Source organism: Lepidochelys kempii, chromosome 10 (assembly GCF_965140265.1).
Source record: "Lepidochelys kempii isolate rLepKem1 chromosome 10, rLepKem1.hap2, whole genome shotgun sequence".
In the NCBI taxonomy this organism is placed as follows: Eukaryota; Metazoa; Chordata; order Testudines; family Cheloniidae; genus Lepidochelys; species Lepidochelys kempii.
Window position 1 is genome coordinate 37,267,236 of NC_133265.1, and position 21,011 is coordinate 37,288,246.

Sequence of the window (21,011 nt, forward strand, 5' to 3'; positions counted from 1 at the left end):
TATTTTGTTAATTTTCAGTCTGTGTGCAATGGCTGTTATCAGAGACATGTCCTGTTCAGCACAGAGGACTGTGTGTGAAATACATCTATTGACTTTCTTTTCGCAGCATTTCTCTTTTTCTCTTGTTTACTCAGCTTGTGACTGCCACCCTGTTGGTGCAGCTGGTAAAACCTGCAACCAGACCACCGGGCAGTGCCCATGCAAAGATGGTGTGACAGGGCTCACCTGCAATCGCTGTGCCAAGGGCTACCAGCAGAGCCGGTCACCTGTGGCTCCATGCATCAGTGAGTAACGCTGTCAGCAATGCCTAGTTCCAGCAGTCCTGTGTTCTAGAGCCCCGGTTCCTCCTTCGCCATCTTTACAAGTGCAAGATCTTATAGCCATTTTTTTACCTGGGGCTGCGAAGTGCTGTCCTGCTGCCAGGGACTGTGAGGTCATTGGCTGTTAGAAGCTAAGCAGGGCTGGCATGGGGCAGCAGTTGGGTAGGACCCCTTCAGGGGGCACCACATGCTCGTGGATCCATACACTCAGGGGCTCTGTGCTGCTGGAGAACATCTTTTGAATGACCCTGCAGCCATGTGGGAACTCTGCACAAGAGGTTTTCTCTACTCACTTCCTTCTCTTCCATCTCACTTTCTGCACTGGCAGCCCGGCCAGTGTCCCAGCTCCCACAGCAGTGCTGGGTTGAAGCTGAACTGGAAGCCTTGGGGAGGTTGTAAAAGTCTTTTCATGCTCCTTGCCCCAGGGAGGCCAGGGGTGGGAAGAGATTAAAGGTGGCAGCTGCGTTGTGCCAATGGGAATAGGATGCTCCTAGTTCGGCTCCCTTGCAGGAGCACAAGGGAGCAGAGTGGGGGCCCCATAGTGCACAGAGTCAGCTAACTGGCATCTCTCTCCACCCACTGATCGCAGTGCTGCAGGGAGCACAGCAATGGCTCTCGGGGCCAAGATAGGCAGCTCTGGTGATTTCTCTAAAGGTCTCCTGGAAGCCTCCAGTTCCTCTTTATCTCTGCATCAGCAACAGCAGAGCTGTCCCAGCAGGGTCAGCGGATGCCTGGCCTGGCTCTCTTGTCCAGAGAGCAGCACTGGCTGGGAAGAGGAGGAGATATCTGAGCAGAGAACATCTCTTCCAGAGACTGGCTGGTGCCAGGGCGGAGGCAGGAAGACAGTGCTGCTGCACAGAGAACATGAGACAGCACACACTGGCCTTGTCCCTCACTGCCACTTATCTGCCATGGCTCCCAGCAGTCACCGCTCTGCCTGAACTGTATATAGTGGGACAAATTCCCTCTTGGTGTTAACTACATTGAAATCATCAGAGTTATGCCGGTCTTGGCCCGTTGACTTCAATGGAGTTATTCTAGATTCACCCTGAAAACAGAACCAGCGGCCACCATGAATGAAGCTTGTTAATCCTCTATATGACTCCTTTGGGGTGTGTTTTTCCTGGGCTTATCCCTAGGGGAACCCTACGACTCCCAGGGCTCCCTCTAGCCTGACTGGCAGAGTCAACAAGGGGGATGTGTTGTGATGCACCCCTCTTAGTACCCCGCATGTCCCAATGGCAGCAGCAAAGGAAACCAGCAGGGGGAGCTGCTTTGTCCTTTCTTGCTGCTAACAATGATTCTCTCTTCACCAGCAGAAACGGGGGAGAAGGTATAGGTTTGGACAAACCCAGCAGTTGGAAAGCAAGCACACTTCCTTAAGAATCTCACCCTTTCTTTTCCAGAGATTCCTGCCATCAACCCAACCTCCGTGGTCACCAGCACAGAAGAGCCGGCAGGTGAGTGCTCTAAATTCCGGTTTACAAAAGACATAAGAAGAACACTATCTGGGCACCTTGCAGCTATCCCTGTCTAATTGTATTTTCCCCTTGCCATTCCTGGAGGACTCCCCACTCTCCCCTTATTTAAGCATGTGCTGGCATTGAGCACTGAATAGTCTCCTCATGCCCAGCTTGGTTGCAGAGAGCAAGCAGGTAGGTCTCCTCCAACGAAAAATAAAATGTGCAAATGAGGTTTTAAATCCTATTTATTTTTGGAAACCAACCAAAGAAACTTGACAGGAGTCCTAGCAGCCTGCATGCACTCTGGCCAAGAGCAGCCCACCCCTTTGGAGGAGGGGACCTAGTGCTTTCTCACACTGGGATTCAAGGGGAGTTTGTTTCTTTAATCTCCTCCAAACACAAGAGATTTCCCCTGAGTGCTCTTTGCTGCAGCATCAGTTCCCTCTGGGGAACGTGTGGTTTCGAAATCTGCTGTTCTTGTTCCAAGGCTCTCAGGCCATGGCATCTATCCCACAGCTGTGCCATCCAGTGGCAGGTTGAGAAATGGATCAGCTCACACCACTGGGACACATGTTGAGTTCTCTTTTCAGAGCCAGATGGGGCCTGGTCCTCGGGTGGGTGCATCCCCCCATCCTTGCATTCCCACACAAGGGCCTGGCATAGTTGCTGTCTTGGCATTCTCCTGAGAGCGGGGAGCTCCTGGCCTGCCTAAGCAGACAGCAACATTGCTGGCTACAGCTGATTTCTGAGATTAGATGAACAGCCATGGTTCCAAATGGAAGACTGGCCTCCTGTTGCTAGCTCCTCCGACGGCTTCCCTCCACCTATCTGCATCGCCTCCTTCCTCCCAGACTGGGCTTGAGCCAGCTGTTTTCTGAGAGGCTAGGACAGCAAGGTGATGGTGCACACTTGATGGGAAGGGGAGAGAGAAGCCAAGTGTCAGCTGCATAGCGATGGCATGGTAAGCCCATAATGTCTCGCAGCTTCCACAGGAGGCACATATCTGAGTTAAGCGGATTTAAGAGGCAACAGGATTGATAACTATGGGAAACCTAGGAGCATGCTTTGACAAGGAGAAACAGCTGTCCATCATAGTCCCAGGAGCTATCTAAGAGGAAGGAGCAGGACTGTTTTAATGGAACTCCACTCACCCCTGCTAGATCCTGTGGGCAGGTTAGTGGCACCTCATGGTCCACAAGCCAAAGACTGATGATAGCAAGAGCAAGGCCTTCTGTCCTCAGGCTTCATGACATCATCCATCAATATGATGGACCCTATCTCCATTGAAGGCCCAGATCTTAAATCTAGGCCTGGAAAGGGTCTCAGATATTGCAGCAGAGGAGATGCTGCTGGAGGAGACCCATCCGCACTGAAGTAGAGGGATTAGAGATAGAATGGCATTGACAACATTGCTAGCATGGAGGGATGGTGACCTGAGCAAAGACCTGACCTGGTAAATTGTCTCTCAAAGGGGAAGTATCGACAGTCTTTCTCATTAGACATCCAGACACTTCCACTGCTTTGCACTACCCCAGAGAGGCACAGGTCTGATTTCCAGTTGGTGGCTTGGACTTCCTCAAACTCTTTCAGAAATTGTGCCTCTGAGATGTGCCAGTACTCAGTCGGGCCAGGCTCCCAGATACCTTAGTAATGATTGTGGGATGGAGGGATTAATAGATAGAGGTGGTGAATCTTTTACACAAAGCATGCTGCTATCGACTTTCAGTGCTACCATGTTTGTGCCTGAGTCTGGATAAAGAGTCCAGAAAGATATAGCAGCCAGCCGACAGTCTTCTGACTAAAAGAAAAGGAGTACTTGTGGCACCTTAGAGACTAACCGATTTATTTGAGCATGAGCTTTCGTGAGCTACAGCTCACTTCATCGGATGCATACCGTGGAAACTGCAGCAGACTTTATATACACACAGAGAATATGAAACAATACCTCCTCCCACCCCACTGTCCTGCTGGTAATAGCTTATCTAAAGTGATCATCAGGTTGGGCCATTTCCAGCACAAATCCAGGTTTTCTCACTCTCCACCCCCCCACACAAATTCACTCTCCTGCTGGTGATAGCCCATCCAAAGTGACAACTCTTTACACAATGTGCATGATAATCAAGGTGGGCTATTTCCAGCACAAATCCAGGTTTTCTCACACCCCCCCCACCCCCATACACACACAAACTCACTCTCCTGCTGGTAATAGCTCATCCAAACTGACCACTCTCCAAGTTTAAATCCAAGTTAAACCAGAACATCTGGGGGGGGGGGTAGGAAAAAACAAGAGGAAATAGGCTACCTTGCATAATGACTTAGCCACTCCCAGTCTCTATTTAAGCCTAAATTAATAGTATCCAATTTGCAAATGAATTCCAATTCAGCAGTTTCTATCACCAGCAGGAGAGTGAATTTGTGTGGGGGGGTGGAGGGTGAGAAAACCTGGATTTGTGCTGGAAATGGCCCAACCTGATGATCACTTTAGATAAGCTATTACCAGCAGGACAGTGGGGTGGGAGGAGGTATTGTTTCATATTCTCTGTGTGTATATAAAGTCTGCTGCAGTTTCCACGGTATGCATCCGATGAAGTGAGCTGTAGCTCACGAAAGCTCATGCTCAAATAAATTGGTTAGTCTCTAAGGTGCCACAAGTACTCCTTTTCTTTTTGCGAATACAGACTAACACGGCTGTTACTCTGAAACCAGTCTTCTGACTAGCTCTACTGCTGGCTGTGACCTGCCACATGCAGTGGTGGAAAAGTAAAGCAATCTCTTTCCTTCCCTCATCACTGTGGTAGAGGAGCCACTGTTTTTTAGGTCACATTTTCCTTCCCATCCCCATGTAATCCTTCCATCTAATCTGTCTGTCGCCTGTATTTCTGAGGTGTTTATTGCCATAGTAATAGTCTCACAAGCAACCTCCAACTCACTCTGTATCCATCTGTAGTGTTCCTTATTAGCTAGTCAAAGAGCAGGGGAGGAAGGGAGTGTAAGGGTCTCTGACACTTTTTTCTTCTGCCCATCATACTACTCTCCTCAAGGCCTTGGTCTTCTCATACACCTCAGCATGAGAATAGCAGACACCCTACCCAGTTTCCGCTCCTGGTCGATAGCACACATGGGGATTCAGGTGCTAAGAGGACAACAAATGCATGTTCTTGCTGCTGAGCACCTCCTCAGGGTCAACAAGCCACCTTCTCCAGAGCTTCCCCAATAGCTGGCTGAGATCAGGAGACTCCTTGTAATGATCATGTGTTTGGACAAGTCCCTGACAGGGTGGAGTAGCATGGGCTTTCTGTATCATAACGCCTCCATGTTGTCAAGATGCCAGGTTATCTCATGCCACTTCTGCTTTCCTAGTGTGAATGGGCTCCTATGGACAGGTCATTGCCCCCAGGTACATATGGAGGATGTAGCTGCAACAACATGAAGTCTAGAGGTGTAGAACAAAGGGGATCCTTAGTGACCTCTCCCAGCCTCCTCAACCCCTCGTGCCTTACCCAGACTGGGCATAGAGTGACCCCCCACAGCATATCCCCCCAGCCATTTGTGGAGTTAGTAATCTCTGTCCCCCCACCCCCTGGCACATCTGTGCAGTTGCTCTTTAGTGCTAGGAGTTCTGTGGGAATGTTGTTGCACGTCTCCCTCTGACTTAGGCTCGTGGCTGTTGGAGTTCTTGCAAGCCCTTCTCCCAGCCTGGCTCAAGGGTGGACCCTTCAACAACAGTATGTCAGTGCTTTGGACCATTTTCTGAGTCCCATGAATCTGTGGGGCCCCCACCTGGCCCACTTTTTTAAAAAATATTCAGATATTGACTGTGTTGGTTGCTTTATTTTTCCAAGGAAAGCCACTTCAGTGTGAGCTGGAGTTGGCTGCATGTTTTATAGACTAGTGAAGATACTTTCCTGGGCCAGACTCCCGGCTGGTGTGAACTGGCCTGGCTCCATTGACAGTAATGGAGCTATGCCGATAGCTGGGGCTTTGACCCACTGTCTCCAATGGAGCTGCAGTGATTTACCCCAGAAGAAGAGCTGGCTCAGAGTATATCAACATAATGTCAAACTGGAGTGACATTTATATTTTTGTAGCCTAGTCTATAGTGTCTATAAACTACGCTTCATTTCATGCAACAAGCATGGCATAGGGACAGTTCTCTGCAAGTCAAGTGACTTGTGCAGTATAATTGGACAAATAATAGGGGCTGTGATGCATTCTCGACAGTGTTTCCTGGCTGGGGAGACTGACAATAGACCAACATGCCCTGTGCTCCTACATTGTTCCCTAAAGCACCTCCTGCTGGAGGAGACTGGGACTCTGACAGCCACCTACCCCCACCTCTTCTACACATCATTCCTGACAGTACCTTCAAGTGGGGGCAGCTAGGATTGGAGTTCCACAAAGCAGCACTCCTGCCCCATTCCCTCCAGTCTGAAATGGGATAAGGAGCTGTGAGATCCCCCAGCAGGAGTCCTTTGTCCAATCCCTCCTGCTGGGATAGTGAGAATTGTGACCAACATATCCACTGTTACCTAGCAACTCCTGCTTGAGAGGCTGAGCTTGGTACCACAAGATGCGCCCTGATGCAGTCCACTCTGCCATTCAGGGGCTCCATTTTTCATCCCTACCTCTGGTGAGAAGAAGGTGGGGAATCTGAAATAATTTCTTTGGTCTTCATTGTTGGGCAGGAAAGATTGCAGGGAATAAATTCAAGACAACTTCCCAGGTCACTTGGAAATAGAAGCTTTTTGCTTTTGGACATTAAAAGTCCTAATCAGGAACATCAAAGAATGGACACTTTGGAAAGGAAACAAATGTTTTTTTCCGTAAGTGTTGATCCCAAGTCTTGAGTTACACTTTGAGAGGAGTTAATCGATGTACCCCACCCACAGTGCTTTACAAATAGGATGGTCTTAGAAACAGATCCTAATATTTTCAGCCGAATAAAAATAAATGACACTTGATGGAGACCTTAGTGTTTATTTTGCTTTAGTGGAGTGAGCCCGTGTTAAGCTGCTTGTAGTTTTATCCGCGGGGTTGTATTTTTAGGATTTTCGGCTTCTAACTCAAGTATCTTCAGTGCAAAATCCACTCCAGGAGGCCACAGAAATCCAGTTCAGGTCCCTCTTTCTCTTAGATACACAGATTTTTAAAACCAGAAGAAGGGACCATTATGATCATGTTGTCTGACCTCCTACGTAACAGACCAGAGAACCCAGCTACATCAAGCCCATAACTACTGGTGGAGCAAGAGTACAGGACAGCCCATGAATTGGGTTTGGGGTCTGCTTCTCCCTGGAGCTGTACCCATGGGCCATTCCAGGAGGGCACAGGAATCCAGTTCAGGTTCATAGCTGGTCATAAAATTTTCACTGCAATGCAGTTTTGATGAAATAAGTAAAAATCCAGTACTATTCTTGTTCTGCCCTGCTCTACTCAGATTCCTCTTCCCCCAGTGTCAGTGTCTCTCAAGTCTGTATGCATCCATCCCCTTGGGGTTGTCCTCCTCTCTGCAACCCCTCCAGGCTGGCATGCTATGTCCACCTCAGACTTCTCTTTCCGAGGTTGGGTCTCAAAGGGAAACATGCTCTTGTTTAGGTTATCAATCCTGGATCCCCCCAACAGCTGCTGAAAGGGAAAGGAGGGGGAGGGGAAAGCAGGTACAGAAGCTAGAGGACCAGACTGGCAGACCTGGTCACTAGGGAGCCTGGTTCCCTTGTGCCCATTCCCTCCCCTCCATGCTCCCAGTCTGCGCCTGGGGGAGAAGGTGAGTGGCTTTTTGGGGAATGGATGGCAACTGCTGGGCAATGCTGGCTGCCTTTGTTCGTGAGAGGTGTCAAAGGTTGGGGTGCAGGAGGGGGTATGGTCTCTCGACTGGGGGTGCAGGGTCTGGCGTGGGGCCAGGGATGAGGGGTTTGGGGTGCAGGAGGGGGCTTCGGGTTTGGGTGGGCTCAAGGCTGGGGCACGGAGTTGGAGCTCGGGTTTGGAGTGTGGGCTTACCTTTGGCGGCTCCCGGTCAGCGGCACAGCAGGGCTAAGGCAGGCTCCCTGTCTGTCCCGGCTCCATGCTGTGCCCCAGAAGTGGCTAGCAGGTCCGGCTTCTAGGTGGGGGGCCCCAGGAGGCTCGACGTGCTGTGCTCCCAGCTCCCATTGGCTGTGGTTCTCGGCCAGTGGGCATGCAGAGCCAGTGCTCGGAGCGGGGGCAGCACATGGAGCCCCATGGCCCCCCCACCTAGGAGCCGGACCTGCTGGCCGCTTCCGGGGCACAGCGCAATGTCAGGACAGGCCTTAGTCCTGCAGCACCGCCAACCGGACTTTTAACGGCTTGGTTGGTGGTGCTGACCACAGTCGCTAGGGTCCCCTTTCAACCAAGCGTTCGGGTCGAAAACCAGATACCTGGCAACCCTACCAGCTGGTCCTGTTCCTATGGCAATCTAGCAAAGCCACTTCCTGTTGCCTTCCATCACTAGGCCTTGCTCACCTGCTGGGGCATGCTTATCTGCTTCATCCCTTCCTGGTGGTGGGAAAGCAGACTTGAATCTGTCTCTGATTTTTATTGCTGTTGTTATTGGGAGAATTTTGCCCCGATGAAAAGGGAGGGATAGTGCCACAGCTGAGAGCTGGGCAGGTGCTGGGCAGGTCTGAAGCAGTGCATTGGGTTCTTCCGTCTTAAGTGCAGGACCCTGCACTTATCCTTGTTGAACCTCATCAGATTTCTTTTGACCCAATCCTCCAATTTGTCTAGATCCCTCTGTATCCTATCCCTGCCCTCCAGCATATCTACCACTCCTCCCAGTTTAGTATCATCCGCAAATTTGCTGAGAGTGCAATCTACACCATCCTCCAGATCATTTATGAAGATATTGAACAAAACCGGCCCCAGGACCGACCCTTGGGGCACTCCACTTGACACCGGCTGCCAACTAGACATGGAGCCATTGATCACTACCCGTTGAGCCCGACAATCTAGCCAACTTTCTACCCACCTTATAGTGCATTCATCCAGCCCATACTTCTTTAACTTGCTGACAAGAATACTGTGGGAGACCGTGTCAAAAGCTTTGCTAAAGTCAAGAAACAATACATCCACTGCTTTCCCTTCATCCACAGAACCAGTAATCTCATCATAGAAGGCGATTAGATTAGTCAGGCATGAATCCATGCTGACTGTTCCATGAATCATGGTGAATCCATGCTGACTGTTCCTGATCACTTTCCTCTCATGCAAGTGCTTCAGGATTGATTCTTTGAGGACCTGCTCCATGATTTTTCCGGGGACTGAGGTGAGGCTGACTGGCCTGTAGTTCCCAGGATCCTCCTTCTTCCCTTTTTTGAAGATTGGCACTACATTAGCCTTTTTCCAGTCATCTGGGACTTCCCCTGTTTGCCACGAGTTTTCAAAGATAATGGCCAATGGCTCTGCAATCACAGCCGCCAATTCCTTTAGCACTCTCAGATGCAACTCGTCCGGCCCCATGGACTTGTGCACGTCCAGCTTTTCTAAGTAGTGCCTAACCACCTCTTTCTCCACAGAGGGCTGGCCATCTATTCCCCATGTTGTGATGCCCAGCGCAGCAGTCTGGGAGCTGACCTTGTTCGTGAAGACAGAGGCAAAAAAAGCATTGAGTACAGTCTCAGTCTAGCAGACAAAAGTCTAACAAAATCCAATGGGTGGAATTTGAAACTAGACAAATTCAGACTGAGAATAAGGTGAAAATTTTTAATGGTGAGAGTAACTGACCATGGAAATGACTTACTGAGGATCATGGAGGAGTCTCCGTCAGTGGCAATTTGTAAATTGAGACTGGCTGTTTTGCTAAAAGCTCTGCTTCAGGAATTGTTTGGGGCAGGTCTCTGGCCTGCATGATACAGGAGGTCAGCCTAGCTGATCACAATGGTCCCATCTGGCCTTGGACTCTGTAAACCCCTGCCATCTGTGGGAGCAGCTGCCATGACATCGCAGGCGCAATGATGTGAGGTATACAGGTGATGTGGGGGGGAGGGTAATTCTTCCCTAAGGTACACTGATGTAAATAAGCTGTAGTATCACTGAAGTCAGTGGAGGTTCCCTGGTGTTGACAGGGTGTAGGTGAGAGGAGGGACAGGTCCAGCCAGGTCCCAGGTCCTGTCTCCGTGGGAGGAGAATAAGGTTAAAGTCAGTCAGACAGCAGGAGTCAGTGACTGGAAGTGGTAGAGCAGGCTACCTGACACCCATGTGCATTCAATGGGTGGGCAACGTACCCCCTCCTTTATCTTACACCTTCCTGTTACTTTTCCTGTTACTTCTTTGCCACGCCTCCCCCCTTCCATGCCCCGCAGTCCCAACTCTGTCCCCACTGTACGGTTTCAGAGTAACAGCCATGTTAGTCTGTATTCGCAAAAAGAAAAGGAGTACTTGTGGCACCTTAGAGACTAACCAATTTATTTGAGCATGAGCTTTCGTGAGCTACAGCTCACTTCATCGGATGCATACTGTGGAAACTGCAGAAGACATTATATACACAGAGACCATGAAACAATACCTCCTCCCACCCCACTGTCCTGCTGGTAATAGCTTATCTAAAGTGTTCATCAAGTTGTGCCATTTCCAGCACAAATCGAGGTTTTCTCACCCTCCGCCCCCCCCCCCCCACAAACTCACTCTCCTTCTGGTAATAGCCCATCCAAAGTGACCACTCTCTTTAAAATGTGTATGATAATCAAGGTGGGCCATTTCTAGCACAAATCCAGGTTTTCTCACCCCCCATCCCCCTCCAAAAACCACACACACAAACTCACTCTCCTGCTGGTAATAGCTCATCCAAAGCGACCACTCTCCCTACAATGTGCATGATAATCAAGGTGGGCCATTTCCAGCACAAATACAGGTTTTCTCACCCCCCCACCCCCATACACACACAAACTCACTTGATAATCAAGGTGGGCCATTTCCAGCACAAATACAGGTTTTCTCACCCCTCCCCCCCCCACAAACTCACTCTCCTGCTGGCAATAGCTCATCCAAACTGACCACTCTCCTTACAATGTGCATGATAATCAAGGTGGGCCATTTCCAGCATAAATCCAAGTTTAACCAGAACGTCGGGGGGTGGTGGTGTAGAAAAAAACAAGGGGAAATAGGCTACCTTGCATAATGACTTAGTCACTCCCAGTCTCTATTTAAGCCTAAATTAATAGTATCCAATTTGCAAATGAATTCCAATTCAGCAGTTTCTCGCTGGAGTCTGGATTTGAAGTTTTTTTGTTGTAAGATAGCGACCTTCATGTCTGGGATTGCGTGACCAGAGAGATTGAAGTGTTCTCTGACTGGTTTATGAATGTTATAATTCTTGACATCTGATTTGTGTCCATTTATTCTTTTACATAGAGATTGTCCAGTTTGACCAATGTACAAGGCAGAGGGGCATTGCTGGCACATGATGGCATATATCACATTGGTGGATGTGCAGGTGAACGAGTCTCTGATAATGTGGCTGATGTTATTAGGCCCTTCGATGGTGTCCCCCGAATAGATATGTGGGCACAGTTGGCAACGGGCTTTGTTGCAAGGATAGGTTCCTGGGTTAGTGGTTCTGTTGTGTGGTATGTGGTTGTTGGTGAGAATTTGCTTCAGGTTGCAGGGCTGTCTGTAAGCAAGGACTGGCCTGTCTCCCAAGATTTGTGAGAGTGTTGGGTCATCCTTCAGGATAGGTTGTAGATCCTTAATAATGCGTTGGAGGGGTTTTAGTTGGGGGCTGAAGGTGACGGCTAGTGGCGTTCTGTTATTTTCTTTGTTAGGCCTGTCCTGTAGTAGGTGACTTTTGGGAACTCTTCTGACTCTATCAATCTGTTTCTTCACTTCTGCAGGTGGGTATTGTAGTTGTAAGAATGCTTGATAGAGATCTTGTAGGTGTTTGTCTCTGTCTGAGGGGTTGGAGCAAATGCGGTTGTATCGCAGAGCTTGGCTGTAGACGATGGATCGTGTGGTGTGGTCAGGGTGAAAGCTGGAGGCATGTAGGTAGGAATAGCGGTCAGTAGGTTTCCAGTATAGGGTGGTGTTTATGTGACCATCACTTATTAGCACTGTAGTGTCCAGGAAGTGGATCTCTTGTGTGGACTGGACCAGGCTGAGGTTGATGGTGGGATGGAAATTGTTGAAATCATGGAGGAATTCCTCAAGGGCTTCTTTTCCATGGGTCCAGATGATGAAGATGTCATCAATATAGCGCAAGTAGAGTAGGGGCGTTAGGGGACGAGAGCTGAGGAAGCGTTGTTCTAAGTCAGCCATAAAAATGTTGGCATACTGTGGGACCATGCGGGTACCCATAGCAGTGCCGCTGATTTGAAGGTATACATTGTCCCCAAATGTAAAATAGTTATGGGTAAGGACAAAGTCACAAAGTTCAGCCACCAGGTTAGCCGTGACATTATCGGGGATAGTGTTCTTGACTGCTTGTAGTCCATCTTTGTGTGGAATGTTGGTGTAGAGGGCTTCTACATCCATAGTGGCCAGGATGGTGTTATCAGGAAGATCACCAATGGATTGTAGTTTCCTCAGGAAGTCAGCGGTGTCTCAAAGGTAGCTGGGAGTGCTGGTAGCGTAGGGCCTGAGGAGGGAGTCTACATAGCCAGACAATCCTGCTGTCAGGGTGCCAATGCCTGAGATGATGGGGTGCCCAGGATTTCCAGGTTTATGGATCTTGGGTAGTAGATAGAATATCCCAGGTCGGGGTTCCAGGGGTGTGTCTGTGCAGATTTGAACCACTGTACGGGTTCACCTCGCAAACACTCATGTAGCTGAGCACTTTGGCAAGCCCTTGGTGGCCTGATTTACCACTAATTTTTACCACTTTTCCACTGGTTCTTCTGTCAGTTCTTCTATCTGATCCCCCTCAAATGCCCCTTTGCTCTCTCCCTGAGCCAGTGCCAGCAAACCTACCGGGTTTCCCCTGTGCAGCCATTCACCCAAGCCCCCCCATTCATTTACTTTCAAACTGAAGATCCACTGCTTGGGGCCAGCATCCCACTACAATAAAACCCAGTGCAGGCGTGTGCAGGGATCCCACAACTACCTCAGAGCAGTGATGATTTACACACAACATTGGTGAGTCCCCAAATACCCCACATGCACCCTCCCTCCCCCTTTCATTTCATCTCCAAAGGCTTGCAGAGTTCACAGCAGGTGTGTCACATTCTTTGAGGCGTCTGCTAACAGTGTTTCATTGTTTCAAGCCTCCTGCTTTTCAGGTGTTTGGCTCCCCTCCCCTTTCCTCCCCCACTCAGGTCCCTGGCGGAGCCCTGGTTTTTCTCTAAGATCTCCATTTGCCCAGCTGGCGTCTTCTAGTCCCCAAATGTCTCCAGCAACCCAGGCTTCTGCTCCTGAGCCCCGATTCCATCTAAGTGTCAGGCTAGCTTTGGAACAAAGTGTTCTGGGCCCTCTTTTTATTATTACTATTTTTAAAAAAATTCTGCTCAGTGCTTGTTCCCCATTAGAATTAGCAAAAACTGGCAGAGTGCGTCTTAGGGCTTTAAAGGAATTCAAAGTCAGCAGTAAAAGATTTGCAGCCGTAACACCTAATTAAGTTACATCTCTCTTAAAACAAAATATGCCGTCTTTTTTTAAAGCAGGGAGAAGTAAACCAGATGTGCAAACTCACTCGCACACTCACACACGCGTACAGCCAAATGCAGTTTGTGTAACTGCCCTCCAAGTCAATGGGAATAACACCTCGTTGTGCCAGGGCTGGGTTTAGTCCCCTTTCTCTCTCTCTTTCACACACACACACACACACTATCTCTCTCACTCTCCATCTGTTTCCCGTATACTCACTCATTGTCTCATGCACTCCTTCGTATTCCTATACTACTGTCACTCACAGAAATACATACAATACACAGACACAAATTCTGGCTGGCTGGCTAATGGCCTCTCTTTGTCACTCACACACAGAGTACATGTATGCTTTACCCTCATACACACCCATATATTTTCCCATACACAGAGCCTCTTTCTTCTCTCATTTACACCGGTGTATATCCAGGGTCAATACACTGACATGAGTGGAATTACTTTAGTCTAAGGCCCACAATGCATGTGCATGCGCACACACACACACACACACACACACACAATGTAGCCATACAGTCTCATATACACAGTATGTACACAGACACACCCAATACACACTCACATACATTCACTCTGTCTCTGTCTCACACACACACACACACTCATCTATAATCTCTATCATGCACACACCCATGCACTCTCTCTCTCTCTCCTGTCCACGCTCACACAAATGGCAGCTATTTCCTTTCTTTGCCCACCTGGATTCGTGCCACAGTACCGGGTCCCCCTGCTGAGCATGATGCATTCAGATCATTCCTAGTGGTGTTGAAAGTTCCAAGTTGAGCTACGGAGACTTGGTTAAGTGGAAAAAGAAGTTTCGGGGCAATGGAGGAGGGATGGGAAGGAGGGAGGGGACGGAGGGTATGTGCTTTGGATTAGAGAGGCTGACCTGGGGAATGTGTCTATGGAGGAGAGGAGAGGCAGGAGGAGGAAAGGCAGTTTATTGACGTCTGTTTTTAATCTGATATTCCCCTTGTGTTTCAGTAAAGCTTTTCGTTGTGATACAGGTGAGTGCCCCAGACTAACAGCCCAACTGAAAGTTAAAGAGCTCCGCCCGACTCATTCTTCCTGTAGGGGAGAAATTAACTGTTCCGTGGTGGTGTTAGCTAAGTGTTAGAGAAACCTAAGTGGAGTCGAGTACCTCACTGCCAATGCAGGGACTCCTTCACAATACCACTTAGCACTTACATAGCTCTGTGCGGGCCAGATTCTGCTCAGCCACTCCAGCCTCCATCTGCAGTCACTTCAGTGTACATGAGTGCAGTGAAAGAAGAGTCTGGCTCAGGGGCCTCAAAACACTGTAGTCAGTGACTCAACATCACAGCACACCTGCGAGGTAGGCTGCTGTTGTTATCCCTGCTGTACAGAGAAGGAAACTGAGGCACAGAAAGTGAAGTCAGATGGCCCAGGATCTCACATCAAGTGAGTGGCATGGCCAGAATTAGAATTTGGGACTTCACAGCTCTCACCCTGTTCTCAGTGATCAGGAAAGTGATCAGGAACAGCCAGCATGGATTCACCAAGGGAAGGTCATGCCTGACTAATCTAATCGCCTTTTATGATGAGATTACTGGTTCTGTGGATGAAGGGAAAGCAGTGGATGTATTGTTTCTTTACTTTAGCAAAGCTTTTGACACGGTCTCCCACAGTATTCTTGTCAGCAAGTTAAGGAAGTATGGGCTGGATGAATGCACTACAAGGTGGGTAGAAAGCTGGCTAGATTGTCGGGCTCAACGGGTAGTGATCAATGGCTCCATGTCTAGTTGGCAGCCGGTATCAAGTGGAGTGCCCCAGGGGTCGGTCCTGGGGCCAGTTTTGTTCAATATCTTCATAAATGATCTGGAGGATGGTGTGGATTGCACTCTCAGCAAATTTGCGGATGATACTAAACTGGGAGGAGTGGTAGATACGCTGGAGGGGAGGGATAGGATACAGAAGGACCTAGACAAATTGGAGGATTGGGCCAAAAGAAATCTGATGAGGTTCAATAAGGATAAGTGCAGGGTCCTGCACTTAGGACGGAAGAACCCAATGCACAGCTACAGACTAGGGACCGAATGGCTAGGCAGCAGTTCTGCGGAAAAGGACCTAGGGGTGACAGTGGATGAGAAGCTGGATATGAGTCAGCAGTGTGCCCTTGTTGCCAAGAAGGCCAATGGCATTTTGGGATGTATAAGAAGGGGCATAGCGAGCAGATCGAGGGATGTAATCGTTCCCCTCTATTCGACATTGGTGAGGCCTCATCTGGAGTACTGTGTCCAGTTTTGGGCCCCACACTTCAAGAAGGATGTGGATAAATTGGAGAGAGTCCAGCGAAGGGCAACAAAAATGATTAGGGGACTGGAACACATGACTTATGAGGAGAGGCTGAGGGAGCTGGGCTTGTTTAGCCTGCAGAAGAGAAGAATGAGGGGGGATTTGATAGCTGCTTTCAACTACCTGAAAGGGGGTTCCAAAGAGGATGGCTCTAGACTGTTCTCAATGGTAGCAGATGACAGAACGAGGAGTAATGGTCTCAAGTTGCAGTGGGGGAGGTTTAGATTGGATATTAGGAAAAACTTTTTCACTAAGAGGGTGGTGAAACACTGGAATGCGTTACCTAGGGAGGTGGTAGAATCTCCTTCCTTAGAGGTTTTTAAGGTCAGGCTTGACAAAGCCCTGGCTGGGATGATTTAACTGGGAATTGGTCCTGCTTTGAGCAGGGGGTTGGACTAGATGACCTTCTGGGGTCCCTTCCAACCCTGATATTCTATGATTCTATGATTCATGCCTTCACCACACACAGCCTCCTTTACCAAGCGCTATGGCCAGGTCCCAGAGGAAATGGTGGCAGGATTTGGGGGTGGGCGAATGTGATGTTCCCCTCTGGTGTTGTCTGCATGGGTGATCTGCTAGGTCACTCCAATCCTTGACTGTGGGAGCCAGCCTTACCCTGCTCTGCTGTGAGAAGCCCCTCTCCTGGGCTGTTCACGCACAGCCTCTGGCATGTAAGCTGCTCTTTGGATTGTGCAACCGAATGACACTAGCCAATATCTCCAGTCCCAGACACAACTCTAGGAACCTCCATCTTTCAGTGGCCAGTTATGCCTGCTGGACGCTGCAAACGTATATGAGTTCGTCAATTTAACAAAAAAATTGATATGTACCAGGCTTGTTATCCCAAGGGGAGTCTCTGACATGCTTCAAACCAAACACACTGCTTCAGGTAGAATAAACACATTTTTAACTATGAAAGATAGATTTTAAGTGATTATAAGTCAAAGCATAACAAGTCAGATTTGGTCAAATGAAATAAAAGCAAAACGCATTCTAAGCTGATCTTAACTCTTTCAATACCCTTACAAACTTAGATGCTTCTCACCACAGGCTAGCTGGTTGTGCTTCAGCCAGGCTCTCCGCTTTGATCAGCGCTTCAGTCACTTGGTGTGGTGTCTATAGATGTAGGTGAAAGAGAGAGAGAGAGCATGGCAAATGTTTCTCCCTTTTATCATGTTCTTTCTTCACTCTTGGCTTTGCCCACCCCTTCCCCCTTAGAGTCAGGTAAGCATTACCTCATTGTAGTCCCATACTGACCAAAGGAAGGGGGGTGATTCCCTCAAGAGTCCAACAGATTCTTTTGTTGCTGCCTAGGCCAACGTCCTTTGTGACTGTGAAGCTGGGCTGGGTTTGTCCCATAGCTGCCCTGATGAGGTGTGAACTGCCTTTCTGCTCTTGCAGAGTTTTTGCCTGGGCTTATTTTAAGCCATGTGGATTTTCAGCCTCATAACTACATACATGAAATTATAACCTATAACCTTACTATAACATTACTGTAACAATTACTATAACATTACACTAACAACAATGCTCAGGGCATCATGAGCCTTCCGAAGACAGCCGACATGACAAACTTCGCATTGGATACCACACAATCATTTTATAAAGATGAACATGGGGGTATAGGGTTTTCCCCCGAGGTAGAGAGGGTCATAGCGAGTGTTAGTGGTCTAGTGGTATGGTCATTTGGGGCTATCTAACAAAATGTATTTCCTGCCCTGCAGGGGCCTTGGACACTGGTAGCACCTCAGTCCCTCCTGATCTCTGCCTGTGGCACAAGACAGTTTAGTTTCCAGAGCTGGAATACTTTAGTCTAAGCTAGGTTATTGGATGTACTAAAAGGGTGATTTGGTTTAGTGCCCTGGGCTGTGTGGGAGGTCAGACTCCATGAGCCCCTTCTGGCCTTAAATTCTAGGACATGTAAGAAAACTCCACACTGATGGGTGGGTGAGTGGGTGCAAACTCCACTGGCATCACCTCTTACTCCACAGCTGCTTGGCACATCCCCATCCCTGCCAATGCACTTGTGGTACCACTGCCCAGCTTTTGCCAGCCCCGGCAATGGCACGTGATCTGCCCGCCCTGTGCCTGGTTCTCCCCAGCACTGGGAGTCTCTCATTTGCAGGGACCTGTAAAGAAAAAGCTCGCTCTTGTGCAAACAGACCAGGCAGAAGCTTTAAGCAGAACCCAATGAGAGCTTATCCCCATCTCAAAGGACTTTGGCACAGGATTCTAGAGATTTGCAGTGGTGAGAGATGTGTCCAGCTGTGGTACTTGTAAGATAGTGGCAGCTATCCAACTGTGTCCTGGGGCTCGGGCTCAGGGGGCTGCGGTTGTGTCTCAGTGGTGGGGATTCCAGGGCCTGATATATAACAGAAGTGATCCAAGTGTCTCAGTGCTAGAGCTTCTGGAGTGCTGTAGTGTGGTTAGGTCTCAGTGCTGGAGGTTTCCTGTGGGCCATGCTATAGTTCAGTGCATGTCACGGCTTACTGCCAGCGGCAGCTGGGTGCTGTCCTGTTGGGGAGTGGATCCAGTAGTGTGTTAGTGTGGAAAGTCCCCAGGTGCTATGCCATAACAGAGGGAAAATTGCTGGCTGGCTCACTACAAAAGCAATTTTCCCTTTCTTGGTATTGACACCTCCTCATCAATTATTGGGAGTGGACCACATCCACCCTGACTGAATTGGCCTTGTCAACACTGGTTCTTCACTTGTAAGGTAACTCCCTTCTCTTCATGTGCCGGTATGTTTATGCCTATATCTGTAATTTTCACTCTATGCATCTGAAGTAGTGGGTTTTTTACCCATGAAAGCTTATGCCCAAATAAATCTGTTAGTCTTTAAGGTGCCACTGGACTTCTCGTTTTTTGTAGTCCAAGTGATGACATTATGACATTGTGTCTCAATGCTGGGATTCCCAGGTGCTATGACACAGCAGAAATTATGCAGCCATGTCTTAAGGCCAGATTTACAATGGTATTTGGAGCCTAAAATGTTGATAGGGTCTAGGGGAAATTACAGAAGTGCCTAGGTGAGTTAGGTGCCCAACTCCCCTGTACCTTCAATGGGCCTGTTTCCTAAGGGCAGCTTTACATATGGCTGAGGCTGCTACTCAAAGGTTGTCCTGAGACCTGCAATTTAAGGGCCAGATGTCAAAGGAATTACACTGATGTACCAGTGGATGACTTGGCCCAACAGTTTACCAATAGTTGAGTGCTATAAAATAGCTGCTGTGAGTCACCCCAGAGGTGGCTGCATGTCATGGGTGGGCGACGTCATTCCTGCTGTGTTTGCAGTTTGTGCGTTGAAATTCTCAGAGATGGATGGTTCTATGTGAATATCATATGTTATTTATTATTAACAGTCAGGCAATTTCTGCCCTGTGCTGCTGCTTCCCATGCAGAGTAGCGTGTCTTGGAGTTTCCTTGCGTGTGAAGAGGTTTGCTCCCATGGATGAGGTCGGAGGTTCAGGGAATCCATTGGACAGCCTTGTGAGGACCTCTTGTCTCTGCCCTGCAGCCTGGCTGCCTTCCTCTGCTGGTCAACATGGGTCCTGCAGTAACTTTGCTACCAAAAGCATCCCTCATGACTGGGGCAGGGGCTGCTTACACCTTGTAGGCTGTCTGCAGTGACTTACACTGCAGTGCCCCATGCAATAGGGGGAAGTATCCACTAGAGACCAGCTGGCCCCATGCCCCCTACCAGCCTCCAGACCTCGGTCCATGAGGGGTTGGGATCTAGCAGGGAGCATGCCATGGAAACAGCATTCCCTCTTCTGCATGCAAAGACACACCCTCACCCACAGCCACAGCCGGGATCCCCTCCATTCACCCTCACCCACAGCCACAACTGGGATCCCCTCCATTCACCTTCACCCATAGCCACAGCCGGGATCCCCTCCATTCACCCTCACCTCCACCAGAGCTCCCCTGGCAGTTCTGTCCCAGCCAGTGCTGGTGGCTTAGCCACACTGGAGCAGGGCTGCGTGCTGTATCCTGGGAACATAGATGGATTTGCACTGGGCCCATTTATACCTCACCCAGTGGAGAAAGAGGAAACATCAGCTGTGGATTGGCTTTGGCTGCGGTCCCTTTGCTTTGATTTCCCTTTCCACATGGAATGTTTCGTTCTGAGTGGTGCCAACACAGTAGGCAATGGGATTGTGCCCCCCAGGACTCCCTCATACCACCCCCTCCCCAAACGTCAACTCTCCCCCCATCACACACTTGTGTACACCTGTTCTTCAGCTCTGGCAACAGCTGACTCTGTGGATGGTCCCCCAGCTCCCAGGTGTCCTCTTCATCCTGGAGGGAACCCCGAGCTCAGAGCTACGTGCACTTTTTCTGGTGGGGAGGGTGGTTGTTACAGGGGGAGGCAGATGGGTGGGTGTCTGTTCCACCTGGATGATATCTGGGGAGCCAGTCAGACTTAAACTGATCTTCTTTCTAAATCCCCTTAGCGTGTATAACACCATGTCCGGGAAGTTTCAAGGGAGCTGGGAAGAGGAAAAAATGCTCTGGCAGCTGGCAAGTGAGAGAGGTGCTTGTGAAGCATTTCCTCTGATGGCTGTCCAACTTCTCTTGACACTTTTATAGGGTTGCCCTTCAGGGTTGATATAAAGGGTGTAGCACAGCCCTGGCTCACGGGGCCAGAAATCCACTTGATTTGAGGCTTTGCTTTGCTTTGCCTTTGGAACAGATTTGCTGCACCCTGCACTCTTTTCTCAACTCTTCTGTCCCTTCCCTTCTGTGTCTTTTGTTTCTCTTGCTCCGCTCACAGGTCAGCATCACAGCATCCCGGAGCGGTGTCTCCACTTTGCCCAGCGCAATGAGTAACCCCAGAAAGAGACAAGCCCAGGCCTGACTCTCCTGTCCGTATAACTCCAGTTAACACAGTGGAGTCACTCCTGATTTACAGCAATGCCCGTGAGAGGAAAATCACTTCCTTGTCTTGTCTGAACTATGAGCCCACGTTGCTGGTCAGGTCTATGCTACAACCTTTTGCCGACGTAGTTGTGTCAGTCGGGGTGGGGTTTGTGCCTACATAGCTGTACTGGCAAAATCCTGGGGCCTGGAAGAGTGAAGCTGCCACAACACAAGCTCTAGCAAAATTACCCCTTTGCCAACAGCGCTTATTCCAGCTCCACTCGAGCAAAATAAGTGACACTGGTAAAAGCCAGCTCCAGTATGTCAGCTTGGACTGCAGTCACACCCAGCCATACCCTCCCATGTGGGGCATGAGTCTTACTTCCACTGTGGCTCTGTTACACTGCTCTGGTAGTGCAAAGTATATGTACACCCACTTCAAGGC

General features: G+C 49.3%; 1 protein-coding gene across 1 annotated transcript in view; it reads left to right on the forward strand.

Moving 5' to 3' along the window:
• Positions 1-21,011, forward strand: part of NTN3 (netrin 3) — an 88,845-nt gene that overhangs the window by 53,587 nt on the left and 14,247 nt on the right. Inside the window, exons 4-5 of the mRNA XM_073362904.1 lie at positions 135-284; positions 1,727-1,780. Coding sequence (XP_073219005.1) covers positions 135-284; positions 1,727-1,780 — 204 coding nt within the window. The remainder of the gene's footprint in view (positions 1-134; positions 285-1,726; positions 1,781-21,011) is intronic.